General features: G+C 48.2%; 1 protein-coding gene across 1 annotated transcript in view; it reads right to left on the bottom strand.

The window, feature by feature from the left end:
• Nucleotides 1-20,731, bottom strand: part of st6galnac3 (ST6 (alpha-N-acetyl-neuraminyl-2,3-beta-galactosyl-1,3)-N-acetylgalactosaminide alpha-2,6-sialyltransferase 3) — a 42,988-nt gene extending 22,257 nt beyond the window's left edge. Inside the window, exons 1-3 of the mRNA XM_029131146.3 lie at nucleotides 20,111-20,731; nucleotides 6,117-6,308; nucleotides 1,360-1,769 (exon numbers count right to left, since the gene is read on the bottom strand). Coding sequence (XP_028986979.1) covers nucleotides 1,360-1,769; nucleotides 6,117-6,308; nucleotides 20,111-20,164 — 656 coding nt within the window. The 5' untranslated portion in view covers nucleotides 20,165-20,731. The remainder of the gene's footprint in view (nucleotides 1-1,359; nucleotides 1,770-6,116; nucleotides 6,309-20,110) is intronic.
• Between the last annotated feature and the right edge of the window lie 2,999 nt (nucleotides 20,732-23,730).

Raw genomic sequence — 23,730 nt, 5'->3', positions numbered from 1 at the left:
CATGTGCAGCCACACACTCCGCAGACGAATGGGTCCTTCAGATTTGCTGAGAGCCGGGTCGACCCGAGAGTGGCCGCGTTCCGCCTGATCAGCACCTCCGAGCCGGGACGGAGCGCTTCCCACGGTGCTGGTGGAAATCTGGAGAATTAGAGCCGCGTTCGATCGCAGCTTCATCTTGATCCCGTCTCCGACAGGACGCTGAGTAACGAAGGCAGACAAACAGGACTGAACCAGGCGGCGGCAGGAGCTCAACACGATGATGCAGAGATGCCCATGTTTTCTCTATTATGAGGATATTCTGGGGAACAATGTCTCTCATTCTAATTTAAATTTTGCAAGCAGGTATCAGACAAACAATGACAGACAGACAGAGGTCCAGATATATAAACAAACCTCTGAGCGCTCATCACATATTCATTAGATGCACTTCATTGTTACACCTTGGGTTGGTTCTCTGTTACCAATCAGTAGTGATTGAAGCGCTGCATCGCACCCGCCAGCATTACGCTCCGTAATGAGATTCGTCTCCCGCAGCATCTCTGCCTAATCCCACGTCGCTATCAGCGCTTCCCGGGCCTTCGGAAAAAGCTGAGCCGCGCCGAACATGGACGTTCGACACCAAATCCCGCGTCAACGCTGCCGTCCTGAATCGCAGCAAGACAATGGAGCGGCGGCAGAACGGATGCTACGCCTATTACTGAACATGCTAATCCTCTTAGGAAGTTAAGAGAGGTCTTGATGACACGTGGGAGAAACGGGAGTTCGGTGGAAACAAGCAGTGGTCTGAGAAATGGGTTTCTTCCCAAACAATAGTTTGCCTGGAGCCTGGTTCCCCAAACCATTAACCTGCCATTATCTGTGGGGAAATCACAGGAGGAGGAACCGCCAGGACGGCCAGGTGGGTTTAAACGACTGGGTCCAGTGTGCGATCTGCCAAGTCCTTTTCCAGTTCCTTCCAGCTTCGCCGCTTATCCTCTCCTTTAACTGTTTTTGAATAGCCACAATAAGCCAAGATGCCGTCAGAGAAGTTTAGAAAGTCTGCCAGAATCATGTTACCTCATTAAGTGGGTTTTCCCCAGACCGGCTCTTGGCTGACGCCTATAACGCAGGCAGCGCATGCTTCAGAGGCTCCCATAAAAGCTTTTTAGAAAATGGCCTCCAGAGCCATGTAGAGTTAAGCAGCTCTCCTTGATAACGCCTCATGAAAGGCGGGATTTGACACAAGGAAGGCCCGGAGAACTGAGCAGGCCATCAATAACAATAAAGCTGATACTATAGGAGTGAGCACAACAGCGGACTTCAAATTGAAAACTTATTAATGCTGATGAATAGAAGGTCCACAAACGCGGCTCGTCTCACCTGTCTTTTCCCGTCTCCTTCTTGAAGACCCTGTCGCAGTAGTTCATCCTGTCCTCCGTGGTGACGTAGATCCTCGCGTGGGGGTAGTTCTCGGAGGCCTGTTGCAGCATGTTGTAGACGATGCCCTTCCCGTCCGTCCTCATGTTGCGCAGCGGCCCCCACACCACGTACACCGTGTCGTTGCCCTGCCCGAAGAAGTACTGGGGCTTCTGCAGCAGCAGCGGCACGCTGGTGTGCGACACGACCCGCAGCGTGGTCCGCCGGCCCACGTCGTTCTCGAAGCCGCGCGTGGGCGCGTTGTTCATGCGCCAGATGCAGGGGGAGCGGTCGATGCGGGGCCCGGCGGCCTGGCCCAGCATCTGGCCGGAGCTGGAGACGATGCTGCAGAGCTCACAGTGGAGCCTGAGGGGCTGGAGGAGAGAGAGCGGCACCGGTCAGGCCTGTACACTGTAGGGGTCAAAGGTCACGCTGGGTCAATGCCAGCTAATGAACAGAATGACTCCTGATGTCATTCGACTCGACTGAACATTACCACAACATGTGATTTACTTCTAAGAAAAACTGCATCTCATAATGTAGAATAATTATTCTCTGATATGAGCTTTGATATATTTTAGATATGTGTAATAATATTAAAGTGATGTTTTGGCACAATACCTATGACCATAACATTGAATGAAATGCATTTGACAATTATTTATAATGATCATTAATCAGGGTTTTACAACCTTTTAGGTTTCCTTTGCTGGGATCGATGTGACTGCACCCAGAACTAACACTTATTAAGTTAATTGGATGCGAGACCTCAGAGGTCACAATGACAGATTTACTGCAACAGCGCGGAGCGGAGAAGCACAAACATTGCATCATTTATCTTACTGTATATTTGGTATCTTCTTTTAGTGGAGTATGGGGATTTGTAATGAATCTTCAATAATAGCTCTTAGCTCTGCTCTGCCAAGGGGAGAAAAACACTCCCTGCGAATCCGAAATGAGAGATTTACCTAATTGAAGTTAATATGCTTGGTTTGGTTTGATGAGATTAAACTTACTTAAGTGAATGAATGCAAAGGAAAGTTTAAAAAGAAAAAGCATCGTGTCATGACTAAGCCCCATTTGATCATTTGCTTAATGGAGAACAACTGAAATGTCACTGATTTGAATGCAAATTGCATTTGTGCTCAGGTAAAGAGGAAGAAACTGCATCCTTCACGTTCGCATGTTCTGTGCTGACTAAAAAAAACGCCTTCTATCGTACAGACTGTAAATTCAATTACACCACTTCATGAGCTACACTCATGGCCTGTTACTGAATCAAAGCGGCTGACGCCGTTCACGTCTGGACCGGGTTGCGGGTTACGCCGAGGCCTCTGGTTCTGCTCCAGCGAGCAGAGACACATCACCGCGGCCTTGAGCTGTCGGCCGCTCGTCCATCATCACCCGCCCCCCTCCGCTCCCAGCTCCGCCTCTCAGCAGCCCCAGCGCAGAGGAGACACGGGTGCGAGGCTCGGACACCCGCTGCCGAGATGCCCTTGAGCAACGCATTTAACGCCGAACCGCAGCTGTGGAGGTGCTCGCTGAAAATCAATACAGTGTGTGGTTGTAGGGAGGTCCAAACACGCGGCCTGTCAGCATTTAAGACATTAAACTGCTGTAAACATCATTAGCACGAAGCCTCACGCTCACCTCGCAGCTCAGCCTCTACTGGAACATTTCGCATTTAGCGCAGGACTGCAGTCCGGTCCCCAACAAATCTGAGCATTACATCCTGTAAATCCATAAAATGTTACGGCCTCCTCATCCTCTCAGCTGTGATTCATGTATCGGTTGCAGCGCAGCTCTGTTTCGGCGGAGCGTGCAGTAATCGCAAACAGAGTGCACTTTTATAATCCCAATAATTTTGGCACTCTGTGATAAGTACAAAATCTACTCAGCAAAGGCTCCGGTTTTAATGCATGAGCGCATTAAAAATAAAGTGGGTTATTTAAAAAAAAGCACGTTTGATGTCGGCGACACGGCCATCATTAAATTATAGCACTGGGGTGTGAACTTAACCTTGGCGTTCATTAAGATTCTCTAAACACGATTAATTAATAGGCAATAATTATTACATTAACACGCCGAGTCCCAGTGTGCGACGCTTCCCGGGGATTTAGACGCCGTTCTGCTTAAAAATAATTGATTAGCTGCAGCTGCATGGCGAACAGTCATTAACGCCGAGTGCTCCTCTCAGGACACGCGCGTGATTTTAACGGAGGACGGCGAAGTTCACGTGTCAAACACCGTTTTGGAAAACGAGTGGAAAAAGGGAAGAGCAGCTGAAGTTTCTGCTTTGGCTTGTGGGCTTCGCGTCCTTCGCTCGGTCGGATGGTGAATCCCAAGGTGTTCGCTCGTTTAATGCTTTTGTTTGTACTAACGCTACGGAGACGTTCACTCGGATGCAGTATTTTGTTGTAATGCGCCGGAGGAAGTGTTTTACACGTTACTCGTGCAGCTCCTTAACTGTAATAAAAACAAAATACGCAGAGAACGAGTTGAGCAGATTAAACACAGAAGAAAAGCAGTATTCACTTATAATAAATTAAATGCATTGGTTTAAGGTGTGATGAATATTTATATAAAGCAAAAACATGTAAGTGAATCTGTAGATGAGTAAATGTTTAATATTCTGTGTTTTGTAGCCTATAAACATTTATATTATGTTACGTATCACTAAATCGACTCAGTCTCGACATAATTCATTGCTTTTGATCAGACGCTATGTTTCCTAACAAGCGATTTAAACAGGTCCTTTAGTCAATGGCTAGTTTTCACTATAAGCTTCTAACAGACGACTCCCCTCCTCTTTAGTCACGGAGCACTTTTCCTGAACTTCCAGAGTTTCTAGTGGACGAACGCGTGGAGCTTGTGTCTGACGGACCGGCGTCGGGGCTGTAAAGTGCCGCAAGACAAATGTTTCCCATTTCTCCAGTATGGCAGAGCAGGAACAATTCATCACACCTGGAGACAGACTCAATCAAATGAGGAAAATAAGGCCGAGCATTCCCATGCATTATACATGGTTGCGAGCGCTTTATAACACCTCCGCTGACGCCTCACTACGCATCCTGTAAGATTGCTTTACTGTGGGAGAAATATTCCTGCTTCTTAAGGTGTTGCTGTGTGCTTAACAAAGCCTGACAGCTCACACAACAGGCTTTCACCCCGGACCTGAGCACTTACGACAGCATCACCTTGACCAGACCTCCACAATTCTGCCCATCCTCTGTCAGACAATCAGAAGTGGGCCCAACGCGCCTGACTCCGTGTTGGAGCCGATCACTGCGGCTCCGGAGGCGTCACAGCGACCTCGTCTGTGGGAGTCTCTGCAGAGAAGAGGCCTGGTTGTGATTTGCATACGTCTCCGCGGGGACGGGCGGTGATGTGAGCGCGCTTGTCTGGAGGCGGGAGGAGGCGCCGACGTGGAGATGGGTGTAAGATGTGATTGCCTCTGGGCCTGTGTTGTGTGATTCCAGCTCTCTGAATGCAGAGGCCGACGCTGTGGATTAATCTGCCGGCATCAGCGGGTGGAGCAGCACACGTCCACGTCTCATGAAGGGCCGACACGTCCACCCCAACGCCTGCCTCCACGTGCCGCTGCCCAAACCCAAAGCACGGTTGGCTCTCAGGTGGAAGCGTTGCAGGCATCGATCAGTCCACAGACTCCGTTTCCCAGTGATATCCACCAACGTGAGCAGGACTTTCCCCAGGACGCCTTGACAAACAAGCGCACAACGTGGTTTTTACATCGCGGTGCACTGGGAGTTAAAACGCTTTGAAATTTCAATTTCCATAAACTGCTTAGAGCCGCTGGAAGGCAGAAGAATGGGATCACAGGCGAGTGTTTGGATTACAAAGCAATAATACACAGCAGTGACATCAAACAGGCATTCTCACATCCATCAAAGAGACCTGGTTGTAATGAATTAAGAAAATCCTGCAGCAGGTGCCTCCGCAGACGCTTTCATTATGGAGGTGAAGCTGTGTGATGATGGGTTAATGTTAATGGAGGGTTGCAGGGTATGAATACGACACAGAACTTACTTGTAGATGACACAACCTACGACGATTACTGTAAAAAGGCTCATTGTTAAACATCAGGTGTTCTGGCTTTCACTTCAGCAAACACAAGCGTTTGCTTTTGAAGCCAGAGCTCTTTCTTGAGTCGTTGCATAAATGTTTCCAGTGACTTTGTGCGAGGACCACGGGCTCGACCTCTGGTTCAGCGCTGGAGCGGAGCCTTCGTTCTCGGCTCCGTTCCTGATACGACGCACGTTAACGTCTAATATATTGCGCTGATGTTAACAAGGCTGATTTATACCCAGCGTGTTCTCTGGAGACTGAAGGAGGTGGCGCCTTTTCCACTGTTAGACGTCACTGGAGCTTTTAAATGTGTTTTACGTGGAACTCATCATTTTTATAAAGGCGTAAACGGGCACTCAGGCAAACAACGCGCTCGTGTCCTTGAGTTTTCACTGTATAAATGTCTAACTTGAAGTAGCGGAGGCCTCTTCAACCGATAATGTCCTTCATACTTTATTTATACACAAACCTAAGTGTTTACATAGTAACAATAGCACGAGATGGTGTGATAAAGTAAATAGACATTAACGCTGAGAATGTTCACTATGTTGTGGTATTTCCAGCCGTGAAGGACTGATGATACTAAAACACTAAAACCCTGAGCCTGCGGTGTCTGTGCAGCTCTGGCGGCTCACCTCCTGCTTGGGGATGCTGACGTAGCCCGGGTGAGGCTTGAAGGCCTTGTACGGCTGCTTGGAGACCCAGCGGCTGCTGAAGCACTGGCCGAACGCCGGCAGGAACAGGAAGTAGGGCTTGTCCGAGTAGTTCACCGCCACCACGAAGAGCGACACGGCCACGACCAGGCTGGTGGCGATCAGCGGCTTCCTCTGCGGACGGAGAGGTCACAGCTCAGCATCAGCGGAGACATGCACTCATTGTACAGTGAGTTTCTCCTTCTCCTCCAGAGCTAATGTTTCTGTCTGTTGGCTTTGTCGTGGAGAACAGTCACTATTTGATTAATGTCTCCCCACAATGACTTCCATTTGGGAAGCTGTGATATTATTAAGTGTAAAATGAATAGAGCACATCATTTGTTGCACCAGACTGCAGCTTCATCCAGACATGTGGACACGCTGCATTTTCAGAGGATCCTAAACTTGGAAGCTATGAGTTTGACCAGAGGAAGCCTTGAATCTCACCATGGCAACAACAAGGCGGTTCAGTGATGCAGAGTGTGTTTTTATGCGGTGCAGTGATCGTTTTTCACCACCGCGAGACAAACACATGCTGCTGTTTAAAACCCGGTGCTGTGAGAACGGACCCAACCCTCCACTGGATCAGAGGCTCCTACTTGCTCCTACGGTGAAGCAGACGGAGGCTGAGCGCCGTTGCAGTGAGAGGACGGTTTCAAAGGAGCCAAGGGACTTCGTGACATAAAGGAAAGAAACCCGTTAAAATTCAATCACCGCGTTTTTGATGCGGCGCCGATAACCCCATCCCTTCAGAACCGACGGATCAAGTGTGAAAGGATCCCTGTGAAGTCCTCATCCTCAGAAAGTCAATTTCCAGAGATTAACACTTGATCTCTGCTCATTCACACTGAGTGCTTCTATATTTCACTCTTTCTAATGTCACACTGCTTCGGTTTGGGCTCAAACACTGTATTTCAAAGGCTCCAGCACATTCAGAACATTCCCGGCTTCTACTGTAGGTGCTCTGGCTTTAAAGGTGGCGCCACCCACAGGTGGAGACCCACTGTGACCAGCTACACATTCATTCAAACTCTCCTGAATGGATGGATAAATGATGCTAATAATCATTATCACCATTTACGCCAATGTTAGCAATAAGCTGTGTGGCCTGACAATCACTAACACGGCTGTCGAATTTATCTTGTTTTTATTTCTGTTGTGAACAAATAATCTACTTTTCTGTCCCGGCCTCTCCATCAATAACTCAGCAACTGGGGCATCTTTGTTTTATACACTGCACAACAGCAAAGCGATCATCTGGAAGCAACGGCGCGATGAAAGGAGCTGAGCATGATGAATAATGGATAAGAGACGTGGGACAGTGAAAGGTCTCACAGAGGAGAAAGTATTGGCAGCACAGAGCTGGAGATCAATGCAGAGGAGATAGAAGCAATCAGAGATGGAAAAAGCAACAACATCTCGCTGTTTTTTTTTCAGGGAACTTGAATAACGCGCCGCTAACCTCGCAGACAACACCGGTGGGAAACTCTGGACTTGGAGGACGGCGCTGTTCCACAGATTCTTTGAAGTTATCTGATTGCGAAGAGATTGGATGTGGCGCCGGTAATGGTGAAGCGCCTCCTCACCCCTAAGAGCCCGCACGGCCTCACGCTCTGATCTCCAACATCAAAAGTCCCACGAGAGACGCTGCAGGCGTCGTCCTCAGACGGGATCAAACACGAGGGGGGATCAAAAAGATGGCCACCGTGCGCGGTCCTGGCGCTCCGTCACATTATTCCAGTTGCATGTATGTTACATCACGCCGTACAGACGATCTGTGATCACAAACACGGGGTCTCGATTGAGAGATCGCCCACTGTCACAGTGCGCTCTGTATTTTATGAAATAACGCCTCAAACCGCAGCCGTGGAGGAACAAATGGCGGGTCATTTTCAGCGATGGCCAGTCATCAGGACTCCATTATGATGCATGAGACCGGTCCCAGACGAAGGCGAGGGAGCTCCTCAGGAAGTGGGGGTAAAAAAAAAAAAACAACCATCAGAGCTGCAACATCCATCTGTTCACACAAGGACATAAAACTTCCCCGTCTCCTTCAACCTCAATCCGGCCACAAATCACGGGGGAAATGATGTGTCAGAGTCCGGAGGCGATCGGGAGCTCGGCGTGGGCCCGGCTCAGCGCCGGACCGCCACCGGCCCGGGTGGCGGGGCGCCCCCTCCTCACCTCCCCCCCATCCATCAGCGCGCTGAGGCCTGACGTGGGGAAGCAGTACAGCAGCGGAGCGTTAACGGCAGCACAGAGCGGCTGCGAGGCCTCAGCGTCGCGGCTCCTAAACGCTGGGCGGAGACGAGTCCGAGCCATCATCACGGACAGTGGTGCCGATTAGCTGCGGAGCCACTGGTGGCTGCAGCGCGGGGGCGTTGCATTTAACACGCGTCCAGCCAGAGGCAGGAGGCTGTTTTTAAAAGGTGCTAAAACCCACTGTGAGCCCGTATCGATCTCAGGCGCAGACAAACTGTGTGGGATCGTTGGGACCCAGGACACGACGGCCATAATTTCCCTTCCAGTCTCTCCGGCAGCAGCGCTGTGTGACCGGATTACGTATCGGAGGAGGAGAAAGGTATTGATGGTCACTTGGTCTGTTTGTGGCAACGACCTAACTCAATTGTCTTTTGTGCGGAAATTGAGCAGTAGTGGTTGCACTCTGGACATGATGGGTGGGAGCAGCGTGTGCTCCACAGGTTCATCCTGCTCTTTGTGCCTCCGACTGCAGTCTGTTTCCAGGTCCAAATGGCCCAAAGGGTCCGTCGGCCGGTCAATTTATGGGCTGTGCCGCGCCGCCGCGATGCAGCGAGGACCCCCTCGGACCGCGAGGCGTCTCCGGCGCTGACAGCACGTCCTCCGCTCACTTCAGGGATCACCTGCGACGCAGCGCCCACAGATTCCCTTCTGTGTCAATCGCAGCAGCAATTCCTCAGCCTAATGCGCATCACACGGGCAATGTATTCATAAAACCCACAGAATAATCAACAAGCAGCGGCCGATTCACTAGTGTGATGAATGAAAGCTCGCAGCGAATTAGCTGTTTATTTCCCCGCATATATTGTGCAATCACAATTTCAGCTCCATCAGGATCTATATGGGCATGAAGAGAATACAATTTCCCACAAAGACTCAGGCTGCAGCTCAGTGAACAACAGGACTGCACTGTAGTTCAATCCAAAAAACTAATCGCACTGGGTATTGGAATAATGAGAGGCTCAACCTGAAGAAAATGGCTCATGAAAAAACATATCTGGGAGCTATTTTCAAACGCCTCGTGGGCAATGGGGGGAGAAAAAAAACAGAAAATTACATTTGCAATGCAAAAACGCTACCTCTCTGGCACCTGATTCCTGCCACCACGGTCCAGTGAGCAGTTTAAATCCAATTTCAATTAAAGCGTTTGAGAAAATATTTACTGAGTCGTTCCCTCAGTCTTGCCGGCGCTCCTCCTCTTTCTGAAACCCCAGCGTTTCCTCCAGGGCCACTGAGATAGCAGCGCAAACAAGGAGCCGGTCCTCAGACGGAGAGTGGGCTCCAGACGCGTTACTTAATTCCTGTCATATTTCCAGCAAAGGTCTCGCTTCAAAAGTCATAAAGTGCAAGATAACAAACTGCTCTTTTTCCCGCGAGGAGGAGGACGACGTCCACACTTTGCTGCTGGAAACGCCGCTGCACAAATTCCTCCCGCAGGGACTCAGGCTGCCACGAGAACTCGAAGCAAAATGAATGCAGTTTGTGGATAATATTACATTCAGATGAGCTTCATAACTGCATGATTAATTCCATTCATGACCTATTGGCACAAATCTAGACTTTACATATTAGCAGATTGATTTTAATTAAACTTACTTATAGGAAAACATGAGTTTTCACTGAATAATCACTACTACAATATTTTGCTCAGACATGTGGTTAACTAGTAAAACCCACAGCGGATTCTAACCATCACTCTACTGAAGACTTGTATTACTACACGGGGCAGCGGTGGGGACGTGTCCGCGCATGCTGCATTTACTGGGAGGCAGATTGATGGACAGCAGCGCTGCGGCGCCGGGAACGAACCGGGAGCAGTCGATCCCTCATCAGGCGGCTTCACAGCCTGCTGCTTCCACCCGAGTCCAGCAGAGGGAGCAGTGGGCTCACGCAGCTGCCACGCGGCCTGGGACGCTCATCCCACTGAACGGAACCCGGAGTAAAAGCCCGGTCCGTCCGGGAGCAGGGCGGCTGCAGCACACCTCCAGTTAGGTCTTGTGTTGCCCAGTGTTTGTCAGTAATCTCATTGGGAAGCAACATATTTCCCATAATGCAGCAACTTCCACAAAGGGGCTTTTATTACTGCTCGTGTTTGCATATTTAGACCACAGATATGAACATTTTACCCTCAATATCAACAAACTGAAAGCTTCACCGAGGCTGCTCCTAAACACTCTAATCAAACTAATAAAAACTATTTTAGTCAAACTGAATAAATGTGCTGTTTATTGCTCCAGACTCTTGCAGTATCTCCCACGTGTGACTCAAACACAGGCAGTGAACACGACGTGGTCCTTCTGTCCCCATCAGCACGTCTCTGCTAATGAAGGTCACGGCCGCCTCTTACTTTGCTGCTTCAAACGTCCACACACCATTAAAAGCCAAACTGTTCCACGTCCTGCGCTTGAAAAGCCAAACTGTCCTGCAGCCGCTGCCCTTGGCCCACGCTCCCTCCACCGTATCGCCCTTATCAGAAGTGACATATGAAAAGAAAATCCTTCAATCCAGGTCAAATGAACGCTAATCTGCTCTGCTGGCATGATAGTGAACCAGCACGTTACGGAGCATCACCAAGAAACTTAATCTGCTCCCAGAAATGAATCTGTTCAGACTCAGCAGGGGGCAACAAACAGAAGACACAAATAAAAATACAGTGTGTGTTTGTGTGTGTGTGTGTGTGTGTGTGTGTGTGTGTGTGTGTGTGTGTGTGTGTGTGTGTGTGTGTGTGCGTGTGTGTGTGCGTGTGCGCGGCCCAAACCCATTTGACTAATGTAATCTAATATCAAATGGAACATAATCCCCACAAATATTACGGATTAAACACTCTAAAATATTCACTTTCCTTCTGGAGCCAGAAAACTTTGGGCTTTTAATAAATAAAGCACCATATGTTCTGAGAAGCAGCCGCTGCAGCTCAATGCTCCGCTGCATCGCTGAGGTCCGCTCACTTGAGAACTTGTCAGAGTGGAAAAAGGAAAATCAGCTCTTTATCGCGCTTTGAGGAGACAAGAACCGGAGCACACGTCTGCCTACACCTGTCAGACACCAACATACACACTTTATATTCCACCGCTGCAGAGGCGCTGACACCACACTTTCCTGCGTCTCCCTGGATCCCATTGTCTTGTAAATGAGTCTCACAGCTCTAGTAACACTGCATCTGTACATTTACTCACATCATCTCCGTCCACTTAACAGAATTGATGTAATTTCACAGTGATCGTAGTTTGTTGCTGTTTAAAGGTGCTTTGCACATTTTATGTCCAGGACATTTTGCTATTGCTTCACAGGGATTCGTTTTAATCTGACATGTCAGTCATTTAATAAACGAATACTCCATCCCTACAAGCTTAAAATCACAATTGCCTTGATGTTTGTGCAGGATACCGACTGGAACGCACATCCTGTCAGAGCTGTGTTATTACCAATTAGCAGATTAAAGCATGGTATCTGCTATTCTGTGCTGACATGCTCTGTTTACCCACCATTCAAGGGCCCATCAGGCCTTTGAATGGTGGGTATATAAGCAGCCGAAGCTCAATGGTGCTTGAAAGCCAATGGAGACAGAATGCAGCACGTTGTGCATCAGCTTCCAGTGCCGCGGGAGACGTGAAGTCAGGATGTGTGTCAGCTTTAAGGCCAATCACTCAGGAAAGAGCCATTTTAGCTTCAGCTCAGTGTAACATGGCCGTTCTTAAGTGCTGACCTCTACGGTCACATTTGTCCGCTGGGCAGAGGAGCCGGACAAGGACGGAGCCGCTGATGAATCAGCTGCTCCACGTCCACCACTCTGACACACACATGGCCCCGTCTGCAGCAGGATCTTATGCAAAAACATAAACTAAGGGTTCTGCGTTTCGTGGAGCAGTTTACACCGGACTTGAAATGTCTCTTTGCTTTCTCTTTGTGTTTGAAGGGCGAAGGCATGGGGGAAAGCAGCTGAGGAAAACATCGACCGGAGAAAATCCATTCCAATTTGCCAAATGCCAGCACAGGATTACTGACATTTAGCAACTGATATTTCCCCTGGAACCCATAACTCCATAATAGAGCATCATCTCTTTGATAGTTACACACAGCACGACTTCGCACACAGACAAATTCAAGTGTGTGTGTCACAGATCCGACGATCCAAAAGGATCAGACAGACGGGCCGGTTGAGTAAATCATCGGCGAACAGGTGCCAGTTTCCCGCTCGCCTCGAGACGAGGAACGTGTCCCGTTCAGAGTCCAGAGACTGAACCAGGAGGTCTTTTACCCATTTACTACCCCAAACTGTAATAAAGATGATGTAACGCAGAGATGGGGGAGTTGTGTTGCCAAGAAAACATAATGAGGTTGGTCAGTGTTGTTGTCCATGGACCAAACTGCTGCTTTGGCCCTTTAGTTAACACCTACAGTATGCTGATATTATATTATTATATTTTGGGTTCCGAAAACACTGCTGCCTTAATGACTAATGATGCATTCCAGGACACGAGCCAAAAACCTCCTTTAAATGTCTGTCAGGATGAATTACACGCCAACGAAAGCCAAGCATTAAGACGGGACTTATCTTCCTGAGCTGCAGAACGAATGGGATGTGTTGGATCGGAGAAAAGATACGTTGCATTTAAGACATATTTTTAATTCACGTCTCGCTGAGAAAGTACGATCTTGACTTTTTACTGAAGGAAAGAAAATGGGAGTCAGCTGAATCCGATAATCCTTTGAACTGTGGGAACAATCAAATGACTTGCAAGCACCGCGTTTTGTTTTTGCATTAATCCCTCCAGATTGCAGATTTATGAAACTGTGTGTAGAGCAGCTGCAAACAGCAGCTGTAAACAGGACCGGCTCGCAGGTGTTCATCCTGCAAAAAAACAGCACGGCGCCGAGTTCGACGGCCGGGAAACGCGGCGCTCGCTGTTTGTGTTAAGGGTCGCGAGGCAGTAGCGGCGTCACACACAAAAACCAGGAACAGCAGCAAACGCCGGAGAGATCAATGCGAAGCCAAAGCAGACAAAACCCATCGAAACCCACAACCTCCCATGGACCGGACGCAACGCGGTGGCTGAAAAACACCAGCGGCGCGGGTTCATCACGGAACAACGGCAGCTCAGCGAGCAGATGCTCCCACAATGCACTCTGGCAACCGGCGCCGCATCGCATAATGAGCACGAACACAAAAAGAGGATAAAAGCAGATGGGGGATTAAATTCCATAAAAAAAAGGAAAAATACAATGATTGCACTTTATTTAATGCCCTCACTTACCCGCCGAGCTGCATTTGGGCCTGTCAACCGCTGCAGTTCAGCGAGGCAATCAGCTCGGTGCCGGCGCCCAGAGCAGAGCCGGGCCTCCACCGGGGATAATAACAGTGGCACTGAAACCTTTTATTAGCTGCCGCGGTCAAGTGGCCGCGGGAGGCGTCCGCTCGTCGCCCGCTCTAATGCACCGCCTGACGCTCCAGTAGGAGAGCGCAAACGAAGACGCCGCTCGAGCCAGGGCCGTGAATTAGGCCAAAGGGCCGGTCCGGGCTGCGGGTGTGGCACCGAGCGCGCAGTTGGACAGCACTAATGCAATTACGGGGATTTTCTGCCTGCTCGGAGGCTCGGTTCAAGGGCAGCGCGCTGAACGCTGCACGGAATCGGAGAAAAATGCACCCAGGATCACAGCGAGCGGCGCGTTCTGCACTTCTGATGGGTCCAAACTCCGCATATTGAAACCATTTGTGAGACTGTGTTTGTTTCCACAGCAGGATTTCACAATAAAATGCTAAATTAGCGCAAAGTGAAGATTTTAATTTCCTGTACCCACAAGAGAAGTCAGTTCCTCTAAAGCCTAGGCGCGTCTATGGAGAACATAAGCCCTTATCAAACATGGCCCTGCTGCCCGCCTCTTCGGGCCTTTGGCTCGTCCCCACGCCGGCGGCCTTGCCAGGAGCTCCCGGGCCCCGCCAGCTCCCGGGCCCCGCCAGCTCCCGGGCCCCGCCAGCTCCCGGGCCCCGCCAGCCGCACAGCGCGGAGGGACGGGAACCTGCCAAACGTAACTCAGCAACAGTGCACCGCCCAAACGAATCCAACTGGCGCTGTAAGAGCTTCATGTTAGGACATCAACGCAGAGCAGCACCAACACACTGCATGAGGTCAGTGGTCACCATCTAACAGTCCTACTACAAGCAACATAGTAAAAGTAAAAGCTACTTTCTTCTCAGTTCTTCTCTAACAGTCATCTTAAAATCCAAAACCCACTGGTTGATTTCTACCTCTCCGCCTGTTTCTACCCGCGTGTACACAAGCGATGACGTCCTCCCACAGCCGCAGCCACCTCCTCCCGTACGTACGCAGAGGGCGCTCCACCGCGGGTTGCTCATTTCCATGCTGCAGCACGCTGGCAAACCACCACCTGGACCGTGTTCCAGCCCGCAACTCCGGAGCGGGTCCAGGGTTCCGCCGGGTCGGACGAGGCCATCTGACCGCTGCCGAGCTGCCGATTTGGCAGATTGCGCTCGCTCCGTCCCTCGGTCTTTATCTACACGTAGCGCCGCACATCTGAGTGGACAGTTAAGAGGCCAGTCTTAATCCTGAAACGGTGTGTGACCCTTTAATCCGCGGAGGACTCGCTGACGGGCTGCACAACATGTGTGCGCACAGCATGTGTGGATCAGACAAGTGTAGTTAAAGACAGAACGTGTGACTGATTCTCCCTCACAAGGAGGTGAACACTTATATCACTGCGAACGCTGCAATTGGGGGAATTCAAGGAGTTTCTCAAGCTGCTGAGATCCTTGGACACAGACGTGGAAGCAGCTGGAGGTGATTAAATTCCTCACGTCGGCGCCAGTCCTGCAGATTACAGCCTCGCCCGGTGCCTCACGCCGCCCCTCCGGTTCTGCAGCCACGTCATCCAATGCGTACGCAGGCCTACCTGCGTGCGAGTGATTCATAACAATGTCCACTGGAGTCTGTCATGGTAGAGAAGCGGCTAAGCTAATTGACCTTTGACCTCTGTCTCCTTCTGAGCTAAACATCGCTGCTGTCTTGTTGGTTTTATTCCAGGAGGAATCATACCTCACTCCAACAAACATCTGAAATCACAATTTGCACTTTGGCCTTAACATTCCTGACTTAATAACATTCAAAATATTCATCACTATGAAAAACAAACCAGGGACCTTGTGGAGACAAGACAAACTGCTAAACCTTCTCTTCTGGGGGTAAGGATTTCATTTAAGTCACAGAGGGCAACGCCAATTTTCCTTTTATAGTGAAAATGCAATTAAATGTTCTACTCCTGATTAAAGCAAGTGCACTTTATTCTGACATCTAAGAGAACAATAGCAGATTAACAATCCCTAATTCTTTTCTACATGAAGTCTGTCTCTGTCATCTTGTCTGGGGTTAATTAAAGTGTAACACTATAACCTTCAGAAAGCTCCTCTGTGGATGCATGTACAGTAATAATAGAGGCCGCGGCCCAGAGCTCCGCTGTGACTGACATGTAATTTTATGCTGCGGGCCGTGACTGCAATTACAGAAGGAAACTTAATTCGTTGGCTGCCGCATCACCTCTTTCATTAAACTGCGCCTTTTTTTAGCAATCTGTCCAAATCGGAGTGAAGAAGTCAGAGAAACAATGAAAAAAAACCGCAAAGACAGCGAGCAGTACCTGGCGGCCGGGTTCGTGTCGGCTGAACTGGCTGAGTGGCACCTGATTAAAGCACCTCGGATTAGAGACAACCTGAAGAACAGCGGCGACAGCGCGCAGCGAGATCAAGTAAAGCTTTAAGTCCTCCCAGATGTTCTCATGCACAAAGGTTCAGCTCACTGGCCCAGTTAGCGCCTCGTAGATTAATATGAGATGTGGAGGGAGGTTATCGCCCGTGGTTACCACTGTGAAGCTTCTGCAGCAGTGTGTGTGTGTGTGTGTGTGTGTGTGTGTGTGTGTGTGTGTGTGTGTGTGTGTGTGTGTGTGTGTGTGTGTGTGCGAGTTTACACAACAGATGTAGGTTACATTACCATAATAAAGCAGCCACACGCTCAAATGGTGGCTCAAAAGGGTTTGAAGAATGGCCCGCGACAGCGGAGAGGAAAGACAAAGACAAAGATGCTGCAGCCAGATTCAAATGTGAACATCAAATACTGCAGCCACGGTGCAGAGCTTCCCTTCTGTGGGACTGTCCTTCAACATGTTGGCGGAAAGCAGGGAGTGCTCATGCGTACAGCAGTTCACTTATATGTGCAGGGGAATTAACAGTGTGCCCTTAAAGCTGGAAGAATCACATCACCGTGTGAATAAATGACGGCTGTAACTCAGTGATGCCCTCAAGAAGCCATTCAGACCAACAGGTGCTTCCATTCATGCTGCACCTTAAAATAAAGTATTGTCTTAAAGTATGAAGGAGCCTGTTAAACTCTTAGTAACTGCTCTATTTGCAGCTGGATTAAAATTGAATGACTTTCCCTTTGCAGCCATTTGTAGTCAGGCCAGGCTGCAAACTCAAAAACAATGGATTCCCCAAGATCTCATGCAAACCTCACATTCATGAATGGGAACAGACACAAGGAGAGAATGGCACAAAGGGAAATCTGAGCAGGGATTTGATAGCGCTCTGAATAAAAGCCTGCAGCCGCCGCCTGCTTCGACGTCCCGCCGGTGCCCCGCGCTTCCTCTGCGCGTTTTATCAGCCGGCGCCAGGTCGCACGGGCCGAGGGGCATTCAGGGAAACTCCTCGCAACCGGGCCAGTGGCCGCTTTTCCCGGAGCTCAGCGGCGCTGAGCGGGTTTTCACCGCCGCGCATTCATTAATCAGAAACCTGGCGTTTGGGCGCTTTCCTGCCGGAGCGAAGCCCTCGTGGGCCGATCACAAAAACACGCGGCTCTGACCCGGTTCTGCCACGTGCAGTTAGGCGCAACAGTGGCATCTCTGTGCGTTGACTGAACATGGTGCAGGGCTCGTCCCAATCGGGCCCGTGGAGGACTTTCCCGAGCAGCTCGCTCCAATTAAAAGCCAAGCGCCCGTCGGACGGGTGAACGTGAACCCAGTGGCAGGACGACCCGGTCCCGAGCCACACGGGGCGGCGTGTGATTAACGGAGTCCATTCACCAGGAGAGATGTCCCAGTTAGACCATCACCTGTTTATTATTTAATACGTAAACTGCTCGGCTGCAGAACGTCCTCCCAGCAGGTTTGGGTACAGTATGAGTTGGGATCTGCTGTGACTTCCTTCCCATTGCTTTAAACACAGCAGCAAAGAGGATAATGGGCCCGGTCGGCATTACATCACAGAAACAACTGAGTCCGCCTCAAATCTTAAGGTTACTGCTTCTCATCCAGCGTCTACTTTAGGGCCCGTAGGAGAATCGTGTTTTCAGCCTTGTGTATTTGCAGATTATACACTTATTTTATTATTATTATTACTGTACTTATTTCTCCTACAGGATATAATGAGGACATTTTTTACATTATCTCCTATCACACGTACACGGCTTCATTTAAATCTGCAGCCTCACTAATGCCCACTACACAATCGGGACCTAGTAACATTTACTCACCACAGCCCTCCGATCCACACTGCATGTGGATTTAAAAGCCTAATCCCAGACTTTATTCATAATGTAATAAAAGCTGAACGCGAGTGACCTACACACACAGTAACTGAGTCACTGGAAGCGTCTGAAGAGGATATTATGACAGAGGAGCGCCGTAATGGCAGCATTAACACAGTCGACGCTGACTGTCAGTCTCAGCCCTCTCATGTGCTGACCTTCAGTGCGCTGCTACCCACTGTGCTGTGTCTGCTCTTTATGCTTCTGTTCTGAGTCATGAGACGCGCAGCTGCTTTAAACACAGGCCTGGCACCAGCACATCACCCGTCTCTGAACACAGCGTCGATTCATGCAAAGAAGAAGAGAAGCGAGCTGCATCGCACTGAGCAACGCATACAGTACAAGCCTGGTGCTTGAAAGCATCTGAATCAGGATTTCTGTATCTGAGGGTCATTAACTGCTTTTCAATTCCCCTGTCGAGAAACAAGAACTGGTTTAATTTTATAAAAGTTGACAGCTCGTTCACTTCTTCCCACCTCTGCAGTTTATGCTGTGCACCATGACGTCCATTAAAGTAATGCAGCGACAAATCTAGTGTGAAATTAGCCGCTGCCTCCGATAACAGAAAACTGCCTAAACAAGCAGAGGTAACGTGACGTGTTGCAGGAAATCCTCCTTGTTGGTGAAGGAGAAAGTCACTTGTTTCAACTACTAGAGGAGTTAAAGCAAAGGTCACAGGAAAAGTATTCAATACTTCTTTTATGAATAATTTAGAAGAACTTGTTGGATTTGATTTGAAAGAAATCTCAAGAAATCTCATAAAAAACAAGGACAAATGGTAAAATGTTGCACAAGGATGAGACTGGCGTCTGTGATGTATGATGAAATACTTCATGTGCCTGTGAAAGTGCCATTCATGTTTTTGGGTTTGTTCCTGTGACAACCTCACACTGACACAGACTGAAGCTCCACTGGAGTTGAAATAATGAGCTGATTAGTCCATTAGTTGATCAATTGAGTGAAACAACAGAACCTCTGGTTTGTCAGCATCCGGCTTCAGCTGCTTTAACACAAGGATTTCATGCTTTTAATTTAAAAATCTTTAACTGTACCTTTTCTCAAAAGTTGTATAACTTTATTGACATAATCTATTAATTGTCATTAACCTGAATATTCTAGTTGGTCTTTAATGAATTCCTGTTGTTGTTTGTAAAACTATTAAATATGAGGATTGGCTACTTTTCTCTGTTTTACACATTTCTACATTAGGCATATGGAGGTTTTGTTCTACATTATATTTAATGAATAATTTAGTTAATGTTACCGTACTAAACTATATAATCTTAGACACAACTTACAGTAAAATGTCCTGAGACACATAAACACATAGGCAAATTATACATTTGGCCATTACAAACTCCTAAAATCAAAGCTTGCTGTGTGTAGAATGCTGCATGTGTTTGCTTTGAATAAGTTTTAGGTAAACCTGTAGCTCCAGCTATGCAATATTTGTTTAGTGAGTCAATTGAAGTAATTCATGGAGCAAATGTCAATATTTAAATAAAACCGCAGATTTGACTCATCATAGTTGTTAGAAACTGAATAACGCTGGGCTTTGAATGAAGCTTTAGTTATTAAACCCCAAGATGTCATTCTGAGGTCTGAGCAAGAAAATATGCAAAACACCAGTCAAATATAAGATTATGAATTTAAAATTGTCATTCGTAGTTTGTTAGACTAAATTAAAGTCAACTCTCTGAAGGAAAAACAACATGGAGCTGCTGGGGAACTTTCTGTTAACTTTCTGTTTCTGTTCCAGCTGTAAAACCAACGTGTCTGCTCCACACCTGACCTGATGAACGCTCGTGTCCTACCTCCTGCACCCTACCTCCTGCACCCTACCTCCTATTTCCTGCATCCTACATCTGCCTCTTCAGGGCAGGAATCAACACAAACACGCACTGAATGCACAAGTACAAGCACAAGGGGCCTGCTTCTCCTCTCGCAGCCACATCCAGGCGAGGACCGAAGCCACGGCAGGGCGCCGTCCGCCAACGCAGCGTCACCGCCCCGCATCCGCGGGAAGCCGCCGCCGCGAGGCCGCTCCTGCGGTCTCTCCTCCTGGATGTGACTGAGCGCGGCACTCACCTTCCACATCCAGGCCATTCTTATGTCTCCGCACACAATGGTGGACCGCTTCATGCCGTCTGCGCCAAAACGCCGCGCGCCGCGTCCGCTTCCCGAACGCGCCGACTCAGGTGTACATCACAGGCGCGGACGCGGACGCGGAGCGGCTGCACGCGGGGACAGACTCCATGGACGTCGCCGTGGACCGTTATTCGTCTCCGCTCCCTGGCTGTTTTTTTTCCCTCGCGGACCTGCTGGGACCTGGCCCGACGCCGCACTGCTATTGGCTAACAGAGACGCAGAGGCCCGCCCACTGCGTCACGTGACGCCGATTTCCTCCTCGTTTCTATGTTGTAGAGTGGGAACACGATCTACCACGGTTTCAATGTTTCATGCGTTTTTTGTGAGCATAAAATGATTTTATTGTGGACAGTAGTGATTTGTATTATTTTTCTATTATCACGTTATTTGTGAAAACATTTGTGAATAACAACTAAGTTTATGTTACATGTGTTTTTTTTATGTTCACATAAATAATCCAAACTTTTTTAAGAATAAGCTTCCAGAACTTGTGTTGTTGTGTGTTACAGCAAGTGGGACAGTGATTATCATTAAAGTGATTATTTAACGGGATTGTTATTCAAAGTACATATACTGATATTCATGTATTTACAGTCTAATATGTATTTGCAAAACATATAATGATTTGTTATAAAGATCCTAAAATATAAAACACTAAAAGGTTAACAACTTGCATTAAAACGTATCACAAAAGTAACAAAAATAAAGCTTTAAGCTTATGGCAACAGGATTTTACACTGGGGAAGGACAAATCCACAAATATGAAACGTGTTTGTCCAATGCGTTTAAGTTAATGTACTTTTGCCATTTTCCTATTGGTTATTCTATTCACTGTGTCAGGGCGCAGCAACAGGGCTGACTGATAAACAAACAATACAACTGTCTTATCACTGCATTCACTATCAATGCATGTTGATTAGTCCACATTTATGAGACAGGTCAGAGTAATATAAAATAAAAAAATATGCTTTCCTCCTATGATAAATTGACTTTAATGCTGTTAGTGGTTACAGTGAATAAAACCACAGCCTTGAAAATGTTGGAGGGATCCCAATAGAGCTGGCTTTACTCAAAGAGCTACGTTGAGGTTGGAATTGGGAAGCTAAATTAAATCATGAATTATTAAACAGCGAGACAGATGAGTTCCAGTAATAACCTTAACAACCTCTACTTTCCAGGTCCTGCAGAGAAGCTTGCTCACATCCAGCCCAGAATAGCTTCATTAAGTTGGTGCTTTAGAGGCTTCTCATGCAATTTTTAAAAGTTTGATGAGAATTAAGTGTGATTATCACAGGATGAAAGGAGGCTACAGAGCTTCAGCAGAGTGTAAGAAAGAGAGTGGAGAAATACTGTGGAGCAGCAGCTGTGACGGGAGTCAACCAGCAGCACAGACTGGGATGCACAGAGGCCATAAAGTGACCAGGAGCCGCCCAACCTTCACAATGATGGGGTCATTGACTGCATGAGGTATCTTATGTGTCGTACGAGTATTCCCATAACATTTTAATAGGAAATAATAAAGCTTTATGACAGCTCAAACGTCCTTAATTACTCTTCTGTAACCTCCTCCACACATTGTTTCTTCTTCACGTTAAATCAAACGCCTATCAATAACCTTGATGAATTCAATGTTTTCCTTCCTCTCTTTTGCCGTTAAATGCATTTTCACATTCAAAGAATGCAAGTCGTGCAAGTGGCTCATTTCTCTGTCAGCTACAAGGAATGTAGGAGAAGCTATTTAGTGAAGTTAATGAAAATGTTCGTCAGGGACTGAGCAGCAAGTTATGAAAGAAAATCTGGAAACAATAACAATAAATGTACACGCACAAAAAAATGCAAGTCTGAAATTGACTGAAATAGACTATCAGCACTTCAGCATCACAGGCCTTGACTTGACAGAGTCACTGTCTGATCACACGAGTCAGCACATATCCCTGTGTTTGTACACAGGGTTTAGTCAGTCGTAATGGGTCCGTGTATTTAACACACAGCTGGAGCAATCAGAGCCTCTGACAGCAGCCTGGCGAACCGGGTTCAGCTGCAGTCGACAGACGACGCGGAACCTTGAGTAAACAGACCTTCTCCACGATGTCAGTCTGCTTCACACATGAAAGAGACTATTTCAGGTTTCTCTTCTTTTTTTGTTCCACGCACACTGTCTGCAATTACCGGGACACAAACAAGCGTGAATCCGCTGAGACGCAGACACTTACTGTTGGAGCAGACGCACACACTTGAACCCGTGAGCAGCTGAGAACAGGCTGCTTCACTACTTTTGATTAGCTGTCAGCGCATTGATTAAATTCCTCTTATTTTCTCTTGAATCTCGCCAGGTGTGAAGCAGGTCCTCGTACCAAATCAATAGCTCCATCTGGGTTATCGCCAAATCTCCTCCTCTCTCTCCCGTCCTTTAAAGCTGTTCAAACAGAGCATGAAAAAAAGCAATCCTCACACTACTACATCCCCGGGAGTGTGCGGCACGTTGGAAAAAGAGAACGCCAAGGTCATCTGCAGACAGTGCATCTGAAATTACCTCTGGATGATTAAGAGAGTGTGGAGGATTCTCTGTTGCCCTTTTGGAAGTGATAAGGAGCGATCGAGCTGAGCAAAGCGACACTACGCCTTGGAGATAAAAGGTGGCTTCACGTCTCAGGTGACTGTCTCAGTCCGATGACGGACAGGTTCTACCTCCACTTAGAACCGGTGGAGCGGGTTCTCCTGAAAATCACACACTAATTTGATGCAGAGTCTCACACCTAAAACAATATTACTCTCAGGAATGAGATAATGAAAGGCTGCAGGACTGAAGCATCGAAAGTCATAATAAACACAGACGTCTTTAGCAAATCAGCATCACTGCCCATTCAAGCATCTGTCTGTGTAACACATGTATAACTTTGCACAGAGGACACGATTCAGCTCAGATGTTTCCTTCAGAGCCTGAGATGCTGGCTCTGATTTCAGCTCCACAGTACCCGAGTCCATTTGCTTGATGAGATCGGCCGGCGCCGGTCCGGTTCCCAGGCTGTAGTTCAGCGACTGCAGTGAGAGGCCGCCTGAGTGATGATGATGATGATGATGCCCTGAAACCTTCCTCCTGTGCTGACAGACGCGCGCACAAAGACGCCGGTTTCGGTTCCCAGCTGCTGGAGACGAGCTGCTCTGGAGTCAGCCGCAAAATCTGCAGATTAGACCGAAACTGTCTGTCCAGCAACTTTACAGGAAACAGGAAGTGGGAGAACTGGTGAGTGCACAGTCAGACGAGGACAGACATCCACATCACACATTCAGACCTTTTAGCAGCTGTTTTCCTCTGGATCTCTCCGTTTCCTTTAAACTTTTCTCACTAATTTTATATATTCATATATATATATATATATATATATATACACACTCTATTCTCACCCTCCGCGGGTGGTCTCATCCACTTTCCAAGCTCGGGTAGAGAACGAGCAAGCCAAGATCCTGTGGGACTTCCAGATACAGACAGACAGAATGGTAATGGCGAACCAACCAGACATTGTGGTGGTGGATAAAGAGCAGAGGAAAGCCGTAGTGGT

This window comes from Betta splendens, chromosome 17, assembly GCF_900634795.4.
Source record: "Betta splendens chromosome 17, fBetSpl5.4, whole genome shotgun sequence".
NCBI lineage: Eukaryota > Metazoa > Chordata > Actinopteri > Anabantiformes > Osphronemidae > Betta > Betta splendens.
Note: the sequence above shows the minus strand (reverse complement) of the source record. Positions and strands in the feature narration are given on the sequence as shown.